This window comes from Diabrotica virgifera, chromosome 5, assembly GCF_917563875.1.
Source record: "Diabrotica virgifera virgifera chromosome 5, PGI_DIABVI_V3a".
Classification (NCBI taxonomy): domain Eukaryota; kingdom Metazoa; phylum Arthropoda; class Insecta; order Coleoptera; family Chrysomelidae; genus Diabrotica; species Diabrotica virgifera.
Genome location: NC_065447.1, coordinates 76270510 through 76290475, shown reverse-complemented (window position 1 = coordinate 76290475; position 19966 = coordinate 76270510). Strand labels below are relative to the sequence as shown.

The 19966-nt window shown below is 33.7% G+C and overlaps 1 protein-coding gene across 1 annotated transcript in view; it reads right to left on the bottom strand.

The window, feature by feature from the left end:
* Window positions 1–18907, bottom strand: part of LOC114326695 (uncharacterized) — a 126375-nt gene extending 107468 nt beyond the window's left edge. Inside the window, exon 1 of the mRNA XM_028275108.2 lies at window positions 18479–18907. Within this exon, the coding sequence (XP_028130909.1) occupies window positions 18479–18717 (239 nt within the window). The 5' untranslated portion in view covers window positions 18718–18907. The remainder of the gene's footprint in view (window positions 1–18478) is intronic.
* Between the last annotated feature and the right edge of the window lie 1059 nt (window positions 18908–19966).

Below are 19966 nucleotides of genomic sequence, written 5' to 3'. Positions count from 1 at the left end.
ATATTGGCCAGTTATATTAGTCCTGTTTACTGGATAATTGTCAAGACCATAGTCCAAAAAAATAATAAGAAGAAAAAATAAGATTCAGGTTATGTTATTAAAACGTAAACAATTGTATGTAGTAAATAAAATTAGTTATTAAAATGCAGTACTGCAAGCAAAATACAATTAATTAAATTTACCTTTATATAATAATTGCATATCATATCAATATTGTGGAGCAATATATAATTTTTCTTCTTTATTGACAATAGATATGAAATATACGGCAATTTGACAATTTCAATTGACAATGAATTATTTAAGAAAGTTACAATATTTCTCCGCTATTCTCGCACGATCGTTTCTCGTATCTCCTCCAAGTACTTGCACACCGCGAATAGCTAGGACCAATTTACAAACATGTGATAGTTTTGTGACTACTCAAATCTCTCAGAATGCCTCCAGTTGCATACTCAGAAGTCTGAATATGCCTACAGTGCTATTTGCTACATTTGCTACAGTGCCTATCACCACAGCTAGAAACTAAAGATTTTTCTCTGTGCTAAAAAGAGCAAAAGGGTACCTGCGAAGTTCTACAGGTGATGCAAGATTGTCCTCACTTATGGTTAATGGCGGTTGAAAGAGAAGAAATAAAAAAATACCCCTAGACAAAGTGGAGGATGATTTTGCTGCGAGGAAACCAAGATGGTACCCATTACTACACTAACCAACGGTGTACCCAGGATGATCCTAAGGGGGAGGGTTAGGACTAGTATAGTTATAACCCCAAAACCCCACCCCCTTGGTTACGCCACTGACACTAACTTGACATTGAAATATACTGTAGTTATTTTGTTCCATTAATAATGAATCATTAGTATGTATATATTATAAAGTGTATGTCCCTAATTATTACAAATAAATCATTACAGTAATAAAATTGAATGTATTTTTTGTAACTTCCAATATTATATGGGGCAAATTCCCCCTCCTGTCCCTGTCAAATGACGCCCCTTTAATTAATACTATGTAAACCATATATTTTGAGGTTACCACTTTAAATAGTGTGCTAGTTTCAACTACTCAGCAGAATGCTCTGAAGATGATCTAATTAGATCGAAAACGTTTTGCAATCCATTTGGATGACTTTTTAAGAAGTTTTTTAATAAACTATTTTATACCAATATACAAATTGGAGTCTTTTACTTCTGTGTGAGTTTTTAAGAAATTATTTATCTGTGCTCCAAGTACCACAATAGACCACAGGTCCACCCAAGCATATTGGTCACCAATCTCCTAACACCCCTACAGAACAGAAGACTAAAAAGACCAGACACTCGTGACCTCAACATTAGAAACTAATTAATCATTCCAATTACTATTGTACTATTCAAATGAATGCAATTAATTATTAATGACTGTATTAATTCAATGATTATTGTACTCTTTTAGGTATTCACCGTTGGGTGAATACTGAATGTGTTTACGATCATTTGTCGGTACTATTTTGTCGTTTACGATATAAAAAGTGACACGCAATGTTGGAACGTGATAGTTTTTTTTTAATTGCCTTTTGCCAGATTCCAGTAAGAGCTTAAGAAGGTATCTATTGAAATCTGGCAGGCAGCGGTGGAAAAAAATATTTTTTTTGACATCAAATATCACGGAGCAAGACACCCTGGCGTCCTCTGGCCGAGTATGACACTAGGCCAGAAGACACCAGAGTAGTGCCGGATTGACAGTATTCCGGCTAAAACCTTAACCACCGCTCCAAAGTAGTGGTAAAGGAAACCAAAATCCATACACCGTCCTTGGTTTAATTTCCTCGTCTGTCCTCTTGTTCCTTCTTCTTCATCACCTTCGAGATCAGACAGTGCACCTCTCTCCATTCTCTCTCTCTCCTCTTAACATCACATTTACTATATTTCTTTCATCCAGCCTGAAACCCATCCGCCTCTCGAAGTCTCCCCTCTCATTTGCCCACCTTTGACAGTTAAAGAGGTGGGCGGGAGCGTCCGGCACCCCACAAACAGCACAGTTCGCCGAAGCAGATTTACCTATCCTATTTGTGTAGGTGCCAAAGCTACCATGCCCGGTCAGAAACTGCGTCAGGAAGAAGTCCAGTTTCCTGAACTTACATTCCCACCACGGCCTCAGATCGGGAATAAGCTCCTTCGTCCACATTGCCTTTCCGCTATCACTCGCCCATTCTCTCTGCCACTCCTCTATCGTTCTGTCTCGATCTTCCTCATCTATATTTCCATCAATACCCCCTTTACACAATAAGACGATCGGTATTACCGCTCAAATAACATAAAGAGCCTCGTTTGATGCCATCCTATAGGCACTAGATATCCTGAGGAGCATTCGCTTTTGCGAAGTCTCTAACAGCTGCACCACACGAGAGCAGCGTATGTCACCACCGACTGGAAAACTCCATTTAAAACCCTTCTTTTGGTACTACCTGGGCCTCCAATGTTCTGCATTAGCCGTACCAATACCTCCAGACTTCGGTTCGCCTTCTTCACCGTCTTTTGGACATGTACTCCAAATCTCAGTCCTTCCGACAGCCAGACTCCGAGGTACTTACCGATTTAACCGGTACAACCTCCACCCCTTCCACTATAAAGCGAAGAGATGATTTGTCTCGGCTTCCTTTGAGAACTACCACCTCAGTTTTCTGAGGTGCTAGTTGTAGATCGTTCTCTCTGATCCACCTACTAATACGACGCAGTGCTGTGTTAGCCGCATTAACCGTGTCCGTTTTCTGGCTCGCCTTCGCAACCAGTGCGAGATCATTGGCATAAGCTACAAGAGTGCAACCCCTCGGCATCTGTAACCTCAGCACCCCATCGTACAGGATATTCCAGAGGGTGGGACCTAGTACCGAACCCTGCGGAACACCCTGCGACAACCTGATGCTGGTATCCTTTTCCGTTATGAACCTGTCAGTAAAGTACCTATCAACCACGTTGACCAGGTACTCACTGACACCCATATCTCTCAGCCTGGACATGATTTTTCCCATGATGCCATATTAAAGGCATTCTTGACATCTAGCAAGATGAGAGCCACCCATTTCTTTGTATCCTGCGTGACTAAGCAGGTCACTTCTGATACCGCATCTATGGTGGACCTTTTGGTCCTAAAACCATACTGAGGATCGCTTAATGCATGCTTTTCTTCCAGCTCCCGCTCAAGGCGACCTTTTACAAGCTGTTCGTATAATATAGCTACCAAGCTAAGAAGGCTAATTGGCCGAAAACGCACCTCTTCCTCATCCCCTCTACCTTTCCGGATAAGGACAACCTTAGCCTCTTTCAACCGAGTTGGGAACTGCTGTTGTTCGAGCAGTTCGTTTAGCAGTCTCAGGAAACCTGCGGTTAAGATTGCAGGACTGCACCTGCAGGAACGTGGTGGTTAAGATTTAAAAATTGAGAAATTAGGTACAATTTTGCTATGACTGGCAAAATAGTTTTGAATCAGCACTAAACTTTCATAATAAGCAATCATTTAAGTTAAAAATATCATTTTTGGCAAAATTGTCGCTTACAATGTTGTGTCAAAAACCCCGTTAAATCTATACATACAGCACTAAATCATAGCACGTTTGACTTCATCTTCTTCTTCTTGTGTAGACATCACTCTTCTGTTTTTTCAATGTGCCTCCAGTAAGTTGTCGTTACATCGTTTTCATGGTCATCCCACTGATCGTCTTCCTATTAGGGAAGCATCCCTCGCACTCCTTATTATCTTTGTTGCCATTTGGCTTATGTGGTCATTCCACTCTACTCTTCCGTTTCTTACCCAGTTATTAATGTTGTCCACCTTGCATCTCCGTCTTGTATATCTATTAGGCCTTGATCCGGCGTACCAAAAAAGTTTATTAATAGCAAGCTGAAAAAATTTATTAAGAGCTTAAAGGTTTCTAGTCGGACAAACTTTGAAGTACGGGAAAGCTGAAACAGGGGAAGTTTTAATTGTGGAACAGCTTGCAGTTTCGAACGTCAGGCTACGAAAACCTCCCATGTATTTTGTCGGACAGAACTTCCAATTAATTTCTTACTCTTTAATTAAACTCTCATGCAAAAATCAGACTGTTATTTATTACCAATATAATTCCTCTCATTTGACTGTTCTACGTGACGGACTTATTAAAATGCCCAACATATTTGTCGGACAAACATTTTTTCATCTATTATATAAATAGTCAATTCTTTCACGGTTTTTGCTCTAAATTTTAAAGAACCGCTTGGATTGACATGAGATTTGACATACGTATAGCTTACATGTCAAAGAAAAAAAGTGATATTGTGCCGATGTGTGCTTTTGCCCTGGGGGTGACTTTCACCCCCTCTGGGGGGTGAAAAAATATATGTCCAAAATAAGTCCGGAAATGGATAAACTGACTAATTTTAAGTAACTTTGGTTCTATAGAGCTTTTTCGCCAAGTCAACAATTTTCGAGTTATTTGCGAGTGAATATGTTCATTTTTCAACAAAATAACCACATTTTTAGACTGTTTTTCGCAAATAACTCAAAAAGTAAGTATTTCGTCGAAAAAAACGTTCTTTGTAAAAATATAGCCTATAAAAAAGTAAAAAAAATGGTGTACGCGTTAGGTCTCTGGATTTCGGAGAACCAGAGTTATAGCCAATGAAAAGTAGATTCATATTCACCAAATTTCAAGTAGAATATTTCGACGTGAAATATCCAAAAAATTAAGCACTTTTTGGGGAAAATCCATTATAACTTTTTTAAAGTGTTTAAAAAAATTTTTATTTCTGTTTTTACAAAAAGTTCTAACATTAAATTTAAGCAAGTTACGCTCAAAATAAAGTTGGTCCCTTTTTGTTTTTGCAAAAAAAAATCGGGAAAACCACCCCCTAATTAGCAACTTAAACGAAATTAATCGTTACCGCTCCACAAATGATTTTACTTATGTTGTGTTTATATGATCTGTAAGTTTCATCGGTTCAAAGTGCTTATTTTTGAAAAAATTTGGTTTCAAAGTAAAATTTTTAAAAATTTAAATTTTGAAAAATATATTTTTTTCAAAATAACTTAAAAATTGTTAGAGATACCAAAAATCTCGAAAAAGAGAAAAAAGTCAGATTTACTATTCTGAATATCATGTATTTTTTTGTTTTTCTGTTAGACAAAAATTGATTAAGATTTGGTGTTTCTAAATTTGCATACATTCGTGATCAGTGAGTCGTTCAACCCCTTTTAACTACAGCCCTTTCAATAATAAGGACTTTGAACCGATGAAACTTACAGATCATATAAACAATATATACACGAGTCAAGAAACTTGTAAAGTCGTAACGACTAAGTTCATTTAAGATACGAATTAGGGGGTGATTTTCTCGATTTTTTTACCAAAACCAAAAGGGACTAACTTTATTTTGAGCGTAACTTGTTTAATTTTGATGCTAGAAATTTTTTTTATAAAACAAAAATAAAGCTTTTTTAAACACTTTAAATAAGTTGTAATAAGTTTTCCCCGAAATGTGCTTCATTTTTGGTTATTTCACGTTAAAATATTCCATTTGAAATTTGACGAATATGAACCTATTTTTCATTAGCTATAACTCTGCTTCTACTAGGTGTAGAGACGTGATATATACACCATTTTTTTAAATTTTTTACAGGCTATATTTTTGTTAAGAATGTTTTTTCGGCAAAATACTTACTACTTAAGTTATTTGCGAAAAACCGTCTAAAAGCGTGGTTATTTTGTTGAAAAAATGAACATATTCACTGCCAAATAACTCGAAAAGTATTGACTTAGTGAAAAAACTCTATAGAACAAAAGTTACTTAAAATTAGCCAGTTTATCCATTTCCTGACTTTCTTTGGACGAATATTTTTTCACTCCCAAGAGGGGTGAAAACCACCCCCGGGGCAAAAGCACATATCGGCACAATATCACTTTTTTTCTTTGACTTGTTAGCTATGTGTATGCCAAATTTCATGTCAATCCAAGCGGTTCTTTAAAATTTAGAGGTTTTGCAATATTTTACCGTTAAAGAACGGACTAAAAGTTTGCTATTAGGGCAGTCAATGAGGGTATAACCTCGTCCAATTTACTTACCGTTGCACGTCATCCGCGCCATAGTCTGTGACACGATACCAACACGAAATATTTAGGCGGTGGGTGTGTTCTTTTTTAGAATCAAAATGATTCTAAAGGGGAACATACCTACCGCCTAGATATTTCGTGTTGGTATCGTGTCACAGGCTATGGCGCGGATGACGTGCAACGGTAAGTAAATTGGACGAGGTATATTTGGCTCCGAATTCCATCCTACTACATCGATTTACTTGATATTTTCACAGTAAGTAGTAGGGATGGGAAAAACCTACCGGTTTAAACCTAAAACCGGTTTTTTTACTTCGCAATAACCGGTTTTACCGGTTATTTTTTTGTCACGGTTATAACCGGTTTTTTCTTTTTAAAGAAAAAACCGGTTATTAGGTTTTTACGGTGATTAGGATTAGGTTAGGTATTATTTGGGATCCCAATCATAATAATTATTATTCTCAAGTAACTATTCCAAACAAAACCATAATTCAAATTTTATTTTATTTTATAAATACAGAAGCAAACTGAAGTGCAATCTCACATCAGCCAGCAGAATCAGTTATTAAGTTTTATGTAATATTTCCTTGAAAAGGTATTTGTAATCATAATATTTACATAAGAAGTGTCTGTATGAATTAGACGCAAGCCAAACATCATCTATTTTTCACACTAAACTCTTAAACTCTTGACATTGAAAGTCGGTGAATGATTTTATCTGATTACCAAAAATAATGCTCTGCCTATGCATATCGTATTACTGATTACGAATACGAATCTCCAAGAATTTCCCTACGTTTTCAAAACGATACACCCATACAGGAAGTATTAAATTAGTTAAAATGTACCTATTCTAGAAATATACAAACGTGTTAAAAGTAATACATGATACATTTTTTTGATTGTAGTAAAAATAAAAGATATATTGCATTATCCAATTTATTTTTAAGTAAAATATTTATGTTGATATTATTTTTTTTAAATCCCATTTCAAAGAGTCTGGGAAATTTTTTATAAGTTGAAATGGTTGGGGAATTTTTTGATTTTGGGAGGAGAGGAAAATTGTAATTTTAAATGTAACTTTGTAACCTATTGGATTAAAAAAACCGAAAACCGGTTTTTCCAAAAACCGGTTTTTTTGGCCGGTTATAACCGCCAGGTTAAACCGTAAGCAAAAAAAACCGGTATAACCGAAAACCGGTTTTTTGTTAAAAACCGCCATCCCTAGTAAGTAGGGAATAGCTCAGGAAACAAAGTCTACCCTATGCTGGTGTGCGCTTTTATCTTGGGGGAGGTTCCTACCTCTTCTCGGGGTGAAAAATGTTTTGGTTAAAATAGCCACGGAAGAGGCTAGAGAACCTAATTTTAAGCAAAAACTGTTCTATAATTATTTTTTGAAAACTCAATACTTTTTGAGATATTCGTGGTTGAAAATTGGCCATTTTCATTGAAAAATGCTTTTCGGGCGGATTTTTGCGAATACCTTAAAAACTATGCATCTAACAAAAAAACTATATAAAATATTTCTGTAGGTTATAAAAAAAACATAGAGATTCGTTCCTTCATAAATCTTCTAGTTAAAATACAAAGAGGGATATGGTAGGTAAGAAGAGTTTTTTTTCTGCATGCTCAAATCGGTGTATTCAACTTGAAATAAAAGAGAAACTGGCGATTTTAGGTTTATAATGATAATAATAACTTTTGTAGTGCTTGAAAAGACCTTTAAAATGAGCAATACTAAATGACGATTACGTTCAAACTAAGCGAGATATTCTGCAAAAAATTGATGACTAATGTATTTTAAGAAGAAATGAGAGGTATATTTAACCCCTCATCCATCAAAATTTAAATACATCGTTTTCCTTTTACAATACTTTTTATTATAGTGTTATTTCTCTGTTAGAAAAGTTGGACTGGATTGAAATGAATGGTTTTTGAAAAAATAAGATCAAATTATAGAGCGCATTTTTAAATTTTCTTAAAAATCTTCCTTTTTCTCCCTGTAACTTGAAAACAATAAGAGATATAGTAATGAAAAATAAAAACAAAATGTTTATCTAAAAAGGCCCTATATTTTTGTTTGGTGCTTTTTTTCGTATTTCTTATCATTTTCGAGTTACATGGCGAAAAAGAAGATTTTTAAGAAAATCGGTCAAGGGTAAAAAAGTACCTTTATTTCTCTCAATATCGAAAATTCTTATAATAAAAAGTTGTTTGGAATTAAAAACTAAGATCAGATATGCAATTATATGCTTCTAATTGAAAAAAAAATTTTTCTCAAATTTATGGATATCCAACATCGTTTTTAATTATTACAAATATGATAACTCGTTTATTATTAATTTTACGAAAAAAAAGTTATTCTTCATAAAAAGCTTTGCATGGTCTAAAATGTAAGACACAATTTGATCTTATTTTTTTCAAAAACCATTCATTTTAAATCCGTCCAACTTTTTAAACATAGAAATAGCACTATAATAAAAGGTATTGTTGAAGGAAAACGATGCATTTACATTTTGGTGGATGGGGGTTAAAATTACTTCTCATTTTTTCTTAAAATACATTAGTTATCAATTTTGTTTGCAGCATATCTCGCTTAGTTTTAATGTAATGGACCTTTAATATAGCTCATTTTAAAGATATTTTCAATCACTACAAAAGGTATTAGTGGCATTATACATCTAAAATCGACCGTTTCTCTGTTATTTCAAGTTGAATACACCAATTTGAGAATGTACCAAAAACAAACTATTTTCACCTACCATATCTCTTTTTGTATTATAACTAGAACATTTATAACGGCAAGTGTCTCTTTGTTTTTTATAACCTACAAAAATGTTTAATATAGTGTTTTTAGTTAGATGCATAGTTTTTAAGGTATTCGCAAAAAACCGTTCGAAAAGGTTTTTCGCAAGTGTTTCAATGAAAATGGCCAATTTTCAACCATGAATATTTCAAAAAGTATTGAGTTTTCAAAAAAAAAATTATGGAACAGTTTTTGCTTCTCTAGCGAATTCCGTGGTAATTTTAACAAAAAAAATTTCCACCCCTGAGAAGGTGGTAACCACCCCCAAGATAAAAGCACACATCGGCATACGGTAGACTTTGAATTAGGAGATAAGTAGAGGCTGGGGCAAAATTTCATTAAAATCCATGCAGTAGGATAGAATTCGGAGGTAATATTCTATTCTTGCTCCCATTGACTGGCGTATATTGAATAAACTTAAAAACAACCTGCTAGTTTTCATAATCATTAACCTGTCAGAATGAAACGTTCCACAATTAAAATCAAAATAGCAAAAAAAACAAATATTAATCAATCTGTTCAACCGTTCTTCAGTCATAAAACTAATTGTAATGTAACTATTGTATAATATACTATGATATGATCTTTTTATGATCCTCCCCACTATTAAGGATTTAATTTGTAAGATGAAGTTTCAATTAATTTTCTAAAGAGTATCATTTGTGATCTTATTACTTAGATTACAACGAAAATCGATAAATAACCTGTAACCATTTCTATTGCATTCTCTTTGCTCGGTCTGGAAAATAAGCGCTTATTTCGTTGAGTTTATTACCTTCCGTATAATAAAAATAAACTTTTCTGACGTTATTGACATTTAGTTTTATTATTTAGAGGAAATATTGCGGGTGGCTGTTTTGAACTAATATATAAAAAGGAGAATGTTTTATTAAAAGTTCTTTCATAAATGTTACATCAAACTACAACTTTTTGAAGTTATACTTCTTTAGACGCGATTTAGTTGCTAAATCTTTTAAGTTATGTATAAATATATAAGTGCAAGAAAAGGTGTGAAAAGAATATATTAGTGTTTTTAGTAAATATATTTATTATAATTTTTGTGTCTTTGGATTTGTCTTCCTCAGGAGTAAGATGAGTATTATTAAAACATTTTATTGTATACACACACCCAAACTCATATGGAATCACCATGTATTTCAAAGTCATATTTATTTCTTTTGAAAAAACTTGTTATTTTTGCGAAGATTAAAGGTTTTTATTGAACATAAACAAATATATAAGACAATCGGATAGTACAGCCCGGTACGGTATAGATTATTTGCTTGAGTTGCAAGTTGAACGAAAATAAGTAAACTAACTTTTGCGTCCAAAAACAAAAATATGCTCATGTGGGGTTATAAAACTTACAACGAGGAAAGATTATTGGTTTTGTGGAGAAAGTAATGTTCTCAGATGGACATAGCTGCAGAGCTAGGCGTAATACAGGGCGTTCTGTCCAAAACATATTCTAGGTAAGGGATCTAGGAAAGCTCAAAAATAAAGCAAGGGAAAGTCGCCAAAAGTAATAACGGCTCTCCACGATAATTTAATTGTCCAATCAGCTGGAAGACACCCAACCATTTCTCACCTGCAGCTCCAAAGGCAGCTTTTGGAAGCTACAGGAGTAACTCTTTCAGTTGAAACGATAAGAAGAAGAGCTCGTATCAAGAAGTATACAGCAGTAGACAGTTATGGGTTCCAGGCAGCACAAGATTGATTGCCTAAATTGGTGTCTTCACCACCAAAACTGAAACATTGGGAATTGACAAATTGTGCTATTTTCAAAAACAGTCAGGATTTAATGTAATCAGGTGGAAAATCAGATGAACCACGAAATCGTGTACTTAGAGGTCGAGGAAGACAAGCAAGAACGAAAACTGTCAGATCTGTTCACAAATATACAAGAGGAAGTGTAATGTTCTGGAGAGGAATTGTGATACAATACAATACAATACAAAAAGTTTATTTTGCCAAAAAAACAGAATATTACAATATACAACAGAGAATATACAAAACGTTTTTAGACAAAAAAGGATCTTCTCACGATTATAAAACCGATTACAAAAAGTCCACCACAAAGGTAGACCTTTGCGAAAAGACCCCAATGAGAAGTAATATTTAATATAAGACAAAAGAAAAAATTAATAAACTAAACCAAAACTGAACTGTGTTGAAGGAGAAGGGCATTAACAAATCAAATACGATAATATTTATAATATAACTTCTAGACCCAACGAAAAAGTGCCAAGGACGAGAAGCCGGACAGTGTGCAGATTCTCGACAGCTGGATAGATGGTAGAAAAATAGTTGTTAATAATTTAATTTAGTTAAGTTGTTCTTGTAATAACATGTTTCTTATATACTTTCTAAATTTAACCAGAGACAAGTTTTTTGTTCTTTTTGACAGCCCGTTCCACATTTTGACAGCTAGATAAGAAAATGATTTTTGGAAAGCCGCAGTTCTGTGACGCGGAAGAAGAAATGTTCCAGTGTTCCGTGTAGTATGTATTCTAGACAAATCTGAAAATTTTTCCTTTAAATATGGAGGTTTACCAGTCTTAACAATTTTGTATATAAAATTATACATATGTTGCCTCCTTCGATAAACCATTTTAAGGATGTTATGTTGATTAAGGTAAGGTGTTATATGGCGATTATACGGAATCCTATATGAAAATCTTACACAACTATTTTGGATTTTTTGGATTGACTTTTTAAGTAACCAAGATATAGAGTCGCCATAAACAACGTCACCATAATCAAACAGGGACAAGACAAGAGTATTGCAAAGATAATATTTTTGTTTAGATGTTAAGTATTTTTTTATTTTATATAAATTTTTTAATCTGAGATATCCTGCAGTTAACTTTTTCTTTACATGTTTTTGGAAAGAAAGTTCATTATCAAAGATAATACCCAAATTTTTTGCATGTTTTACAATGGGGATTGGATTGTTATTAATGTTAATTTGTAATGTATTTTCGATAAGCTCTCTGGCATTTTTATTTTTATTTATAATTATTATTTGCGATTTGGATGCATTTAATTGTAAATTGTGATTTTCTGCATATGAAGATATACATTTAAGGTCCGCATTTAATTTATTTTGAGTGTCTATTATAGTGTGTCTATTTATAGGTATTTTTAACTGGGAGTCATCAGCAAACTGCTTAAATTTGCAGAATTTAATGCCATTTTTCATGTCAGCAACATAAATGGAAAATAACAGAGGTGAAATTACCGAACCTTGTGGGACGCCATTTTTAACTAATTTAAATTCTGACTTATCAACACTTGAGTCTTTTTTAACAAGAACACAACTAAATCTATTCGTCAGCAGGTTTTGCATGAGATTGACTGCACTGTTGGAAAAGCCAAAGTAATGAAGTTTGGCCAACAGCATCTCGTGACCAATAGTATCAAATGCTTTACTAAAATCCAAAAGGGTCATGCAAGTACTATTTTGTTTTTCTTCATTTTCTCTGATGTCATTCAAAATGCTGACAAGTGTTGTAGTGGTACTAAAATTTTTCCGGAAACCCGACTGGCAATCAGGTATTATTTTGTTAATTTCAACAAATGACTCAATTTGATTATATAAGTGCTTTTCAAAAATTTTAGATAAGACAGGAAGTATACTTATTGGTCTCAGATCTTTCAGCTCCTTTGGTTCAGGTATTTTAGGTAATGGTTTAATTATAGCTTTTTTCCAGCCAGATGGATAGAATGAATTCAAAATACACGAATTAATTATATTCAATAATGCATCTGCACAAAAAGGGTAGCATAATTTTATATCTTTTATTGTTAACCCATCATCACCAGCTGCATTAGACGATATTTTGGAGACGATTTTATTTAAATTTTCCCTGTCCAATAGTGTAAAATTAAACTCGTCAGTGTTGTCTGTAAGCCTGTTGCTTTTATAAAATTCTATCAAATCTGTAGAAACTGTGTTGTTTTTGTTATCGATTTCTGAAAAAAAGTTGTGTATATTTGTCGCATTGTTAAGATTATCTGGTATATAGAATTGATTTTCGTTATAAGTAAGATTGAGTTTTTTTGCTGTTTTCCAAAATTCCTTCCCTTTACTCTGTCCAAATGTATTAAAAAATGTGATTTTTTCCCGTATTATAGCATGTTTGGTAAAATTCCTCAATTGTCTGTAGTACTGTAGAGACCCTTCCGTTTTTGTTCTCATATATTTTTTATGTGCTTTATCTCTAAGCTTAATCAACTGCTTTATGTTGGTAGTTATCCATGGTAAATAAGGTTTTTCGGAAATTTTCCTGGTTTTCACTGGAGCATGCTTATTTAAAATTTTATTTATGTGAGACGTGAAAATCTCCACTTTTTCTTCAATACTATCAGTCACGAAAAGCTGCCGCCAATCAAGCATTCTTCCTTCTTCCATTAATAAATCATCAATGATGTTACTGTAGTCTCTGTACGTTACAGTTTTTTTGTGGCAGGTTATTTTAGGTAGATTCAGTATTGTATAGACCAGGTTATGATCCGTCACACATTGAGATATTGCCAATGATCCTGATTTTATGCATTGTATGTTTTGACTAGTAATAATTATATCGATTAAACTAGATGTGTTATTTGTAAAATTAAACCTCGTGGGCTCTTTAATATGTTGATCAAATTGTAAAGTTTGTAACAAGTTTTTTAGTCTGTTTGGATATGTTGTATTACTTAAAAAGTTGATATTTAAATCGCCGACAATAATAATGTTCTTATGTGCAACGGTTACATAACCCAGTAAATCCTCAAACTGGTCTAGAAAAACAGATTCGCTTACAGAAGGTGGCCTGTAAATATTAATAAGTATATAGTTTATATTTTTTACAGTGAATTCTATGGCAATGTGTTCAAAAAAGGGAAAGTTTAAATTAATCAAAGAAAATTTTATATTATTTTTAATATAAAGTGCAACGCCACCCCCTCTTGCTAATCTGTCCTTTCTTACAAACCTATATCCCGGAAGTCTGTAGGTGAAACTTGGCATGTCGGAGTTTAGCCAAGTCTCAGTCAACCCCAACATGTCAATGTCCAATTCCATCATATAGTTTGTAAACTCGTCAAAACCAGTATTTAAAGATCGTACATTTAAATGGCCTACTGAAAAATTACTCAAATTGCTTATTAAAAAATCGTCGTTATTATTTTCCAACTGTCGAGTGCCCAAATAATTAGCCATATCCCATAATAGCTCCTCTCCCCGCACCAATGTAGGTCAAATTACCTCTTCCCAGATTACACAGTTCAGTTTTGCCCAAAAGATTATTTAAAAAAGTTTTAATAACTAAAAAAAGTGCCCTAACTAAATATTTCATATTTTTCAATTTTATCTCACAACCCGCCTATTTAACTTTATCTAAGTAGTTACTAATGTCCCGGAAAAAAAAAAGAAAGAAAAAAAAATATATACAAAAAAGAAAATCTACTAATAGATAATAACATTTTTTAAAGAGTTTCTGTTTGTTTTGTTATTGTTTACAATTTTACAAAGTAAGTATGCGTATACATATACATAAATTTTTCGACTTTTTGAATAAGATGGAACGATAAGCCTACCCATTATTATATTATTATAATGTAAGTTTGCTACTAGGCTATTAATATTAGTTAACGAAAAGTTTTGATATTTTTTGATATCGATTCGGAAGAAAAAAATAATAAAAAATGAAGACATGAATAATAAACAGTATAGAAAAGAGCCAGTTTTTAAATGTTAGAAAGGTACCTAGTCTTATAATGTAATAATTTTATTATTAAATATTGTATTATTATAGACAAATATCACTTATCTACACAAACAATCAACATAAAACACAGCATACAAGGTTACCTTCAGCAAAGAAGAGATGTAAATAACTTTAATCCATACCATAATTCGGTGTTTTATTAATTCATAGCATAGTGGTTAGTTTCCATGATAAATTTTTTCCAATTCGGGCTCACTGTGAATGCGAAAAACTTTGTTAATTTTATTTTTCACGAAAACATTGCCGTTAAGCACCCACGCACTATTTTTTGAGAAAAGCTGTATGGCCTTCCTAAACAAACTAAGACGTAATTTTGTTAAATCTTCTTTGATTTGCACTCCCGAATTTTTGAGATTTTTTCGGTTTCTCAAAATCGACTCTCTCACTTGGCACGTCGTAAACCTGACTAAAATTCCGCTTGGCAAATTGTTATCATTTTGGTTTTTATTAGGTATACGATGGCATTTTAATAGTTCACTTTTTTCCACGTTTATTTTCAATTTATTTTTAAACAGGCTTAAAACTTTTGCTTCAAGGTTTTCTTCATTTTCACTATTTAGACCGAAGATTCTGATGTTTTGATTTCTCGATGTTTGTTCATGGTCGTCAGACATTTTCAGGAGTCGTTTGTTTTCTTCAACCAATGTGTTTACTTGGGATTGAAGGGCATCAATTGCCGCCGACTGCTGATTAAGCCTTTCCTCCAGCTTGCTCGCTACAATTCCTGCTACTTTTTCAGCGATTTCTTGCAAGTATTTATCATTAAAAATACTTATTATGGCACCTTTGATTTCGCGCATGTCTGTCGTTGATATTACCATAATGGCGACTAAACCACTTTAGATTTTGTAATATTCACCAAATTTTGCAAACAAATAATAGCGAATCTCACTGAAAATGTATTGTAAACACAAAACAATAGTTTATACTACACTTTATACTAACTTTTGTAATTAAAAACTGTATGCAATTAACTATATCGGGAAAAATTTGAAGAGCGGTTGCAAAACTACAACGTACTACTCGTGCACCATCTACCTCCCCAATCGTGATCCGTAAAAAAACTCCTTTAATTTTCATCCAATCAACTTTAACTGCTCACAGGTATGTTGATAACCTGTAGCCAGGCTCTGGAGAGGTGCAACAGGAGAAAATTTAATTTTATTGCATGATAATGGACCTCTACATACCATTAGAGTGACTACAGATATCATTGAAGCAGAAGGTATGCCTTGTTTGGAGTGGCCTGCTTGCTCACCCGAGCTTAATCCTATAGAGTGTTTGTGGGATATGCTTAAAAGAAAAATTAGAGCTCGTCGGGATAATCCACAAAACACCGCACGGCTACTACAAGCTGCTTTTAAAGGATGGAGCAACCTACCACAACAAAATGTTGATAATTTGATTAGGAGCGTGCCCACGCAAACTGAAGCTTGCATAAGGACTAGAGGTGATAACACTGACTACCACAAAATACAAAAAAAAATAAATAAAAACAAGTTAAACATGAAAACAACTACTTTCAATTTGTTTGTTAAATACTTTATTGTTTTATTTAATTGTTATGTATTTGTTATTAAATTGCTTTAAAATAAATATTGATTGACTTCATGTGTTCGTTTTTTTAAATTCGCACGGAATAGTAAGAAATATCAGATGATTCCATATAAGTTTGGGTGTGTGTATTTGTGATAAATACTTCACCTTGTCTGTTTGTTACCGTGAATTGTCATTAGGTACGTCCGAACCGATACAGACACAGTCCTCGTAGCGCATTTGGTATAGCATCCGGCCAGAGATCGAGAGGTCTTGGGTTCGAATCCAGTGCAATCCTATACTTTTTTTTTATTTTTTTGAAAGCGGTAAGCACAAAATTAGTTTGGTGTTTAAAGAAAAGAATGTGTGTGTACTTTGTACGCACGTAAGAAGTTATACTTGTATTATATTATTTCTTAAAAATAAATATACTTTAAACTGTTTGTTTTAATTTTTTTTAAACACCAAACTAATTTTGTGCTTACCCCTTTCAAAAAAATAAAAAAAGTATAGGATTGCACTGGATTCGAACTCAAGACCTCTCGATCTCTGGCCGAATGCTATACCAAATACGCTACGAGGACTGTGTCTGTATCGGTTCGGACGTACCTAATGACAATTCACGGTAACAAACAGACAAGGTGAAGTATTATAATAAATATACAATAAAATGTTGTAATAATACTCATCTTACTCCTGAGGAAGACAAATCCAAAGACACAAAAATTATAATAAATATATTTACTAAAAACACTAGTATATTCTTTTCACACCTTTTCTTGCACTGATATATTTATACATAACTAGAAAGATTTAGCAAGTAAACGCCATACTGTCTGTGTGCGCATGCGCGCAGTATTATGAAATTTTACTCTCAATCGCGCCTAAAGAAGTATAACTTCAAAAAATTAAAACAAACTGTTTAAAGTATATTTTTATTTTTAAGAAATCATATAATAACAGTATAACTTCTTACGGGCGTACAAAGTACACACACATTCTTTTTTTTTATAGATGTAGAAAAACAGTCTTCTTCTTCTTCTTATTGTGTCGACATGATTCTGTCTGAATCATTAAAGAACAATTCTGAAAAAAAATTTAAAAATAAAGTCGTATGCTCTTGTTTGTAGAGTGTATGGCCACCTCTGTTATTAATGACAGCTCGATATAGATCTGGGATAGGAACTTCTTATTAAATTGTCAATATCGTCTTGCTAAATTTGTTGCGATTGGTCTTGCATACAGTTTAACAGCTGTTCCGTTATCATTTACTCTTATCCTTCATGGTACGTAACTAACAGTGTGATTTTTCGTGATCTTAAAATAAAATATGTCAAAGAAGACATATCCTACTTCCCTCAGTCAGAAGTATGACGAACGCATTGAAAATCACCCCAGCTCATTGATCAACCACTAATAAGACGTCCCGTCCTGCGAAGATTAAGAAGGCATCTTCCATGTGATCTGCTTGTCAAATTTGTCGAATCCTAGTACTGTTCTATAGTGTAGTGTTGTGTAGCACTTAAATTTCCAAACCTAACCTTAGATAAGTAACAGAAAACTGCCATTGGACAGTTTTCCTAAATGTTTTGTTACTCTCATTGGCCTATTGTAAAATTTACAGATTGCAAAAATTAAATGGGATGTTTAATAAAAAAAATGCTAAATTTAACGTGTTTTTACCTTATATATGTAACCTAGTCTAACTAGTGTGTATCAATGTAATGTTTTGACATAAATAGCGCGTGAATACGTCTTCATCCTAACTGTTATCTATTTGGTTGCAATAATACTCTATGTCCCTTTCCTTTAATGCAAATTATTGAGACTGACTGAATGGGTAGTACCCATGCCAATAAAAAGACGAAAACACTATACCTACTACGATAATTTTTTCTTTTTCAATTAAGAATTCATTATTATAATAGGGCTTTCATTTATATTTTGTTTACTAACACTAAATCTTTAGAAGATAATGACGTGAATGTGCGGCATTAAGAATTAGACGCAAGTTGTGGCAGAATAAAAAGAATTTTTCAAACATTACTAACAGTGTCACATCTATAAAACAAATTTAAATATCGGCCACGCTATAGTAATGTAATAAAAAAAACTTTTAAATAAACCACTAGGGATTAATTTTATAAGTATCTAATAAAACAAGTAACCGTAATTTTTTAACTCCGTAGTTAGTCTAACTGACCGAAAGAGTCCGCAGTCAATAACCTAACGACACAAAAACATCCCTTGAAGTATTTTACACGGCGTATGGGAAACATTAAAATATACACTAACCTACTCTGGTTCCTGTTGTCAGGATTAGGGCTATGGCCCCTTACGAACTGTCCGTCGCACTTGTGAAAATTAAGCAACCTCCTACCCCCGTGGACATCGGAGGCGGCTGAGGACACCGAAAATAAGGACAAGTCGGTGGTAACACTCTCATGACTCGGAGATCTCAAAATCCTGCAGGCCACGCTTAAAACCGGCGTCTGAGGCGTCAATTGTTCGTTTTTCTCGCCCTCCGTCGTCATGTTTAATACACCCGGCACACTGAAAGTATTTTACATCCCGCAGGAAACGCTGTTATGATCGTTTCAGATGTTTTTCACGGCGGCGAACGCGGAGGATTTACGCCCGCTACTATACGTAAACGAATACGAACCTGCTGTCCTGCTGCAATCGATAGAGTCGCAGTAGCGGCAGCGCGCGATGCACAATTTCAAGGATTGTTTAATCTTGACGCAAAGCCGAGAGAAAAGTGTGTCACATGTGGACCTCGCGATCTTTGATGCTCTTCTTCTGACAGATAATTAGGTTGGAGGGTTGGGCTTCGAGGTTGCTGACAGGTAAATTTCACATTTCACCTGTACTGTATATGCGTATTGAGGGTTTTGTCTAGCCGCAAGGGTTTACTCGCTAATATTTTATGTAGGTTGAGAGTTAAGAGTCACTGATCTAATTTTACTCTTACCAATTTTTTTTTTGAAAGTATGTAAATGTAAAAATATATAAAATTATACAGCATAATATTTGAAGATCACATCACAGACACTCATAAAAATTTACTTCTATACAGTGTGATTTATTACTATAAACTGGACACCGAAAAGAGTATCTAATTTCGTACATTGGATTTTTTTTATTTATTTAAAAGTATCTAAATTTATTTAAAATCTAAATTTTCCAAGAATTACTGGATTAACTGATTTTTGAGCTCTTGGAATGGTTTTTAATCCCCTTGTTGCACTATTAAACCTACGCTTATCAGCAGGATATTTGGACTCTTGCCATCTTTTCCTTAATCTTCTCTTTAGCATAATTTTTTCTTTGACTATTTGTGGGCAGCCATTTGTTATGCACTTGTCTTGTATTGTTTTTGTTGCTTGCCAGACAGCTGATTAGATATTTTGTGGTTGATTGTTCCATATCAGAAAATGGTCGTCTTTGGTTTTTAGAGGAATATCTAGGGACACTTGATTCTAGAGGATAGATCTGAATTTTGGCCAGTTTGTGCCTCGGTAATGAAGTGAGGGGGATATTTCTTTGATTATTTCATTCATAAAGATTCTGAGCAATAAAACGCTACAGAAATAAAAATTACAGCGATTATGTTTCAATGGTTTTACCTTCCAATCGTGTAGTAAGATTTTTCATCACGTGTTTAATTCTGTCCAATCAGATTATTATTACATCGTTAATATACTACTGTACAAAATTACAGTGGCAATTTGTTTTAAGTAGATTGTTTCTGTTTAATTTCAACCAGTTTCCTAGTTTTAA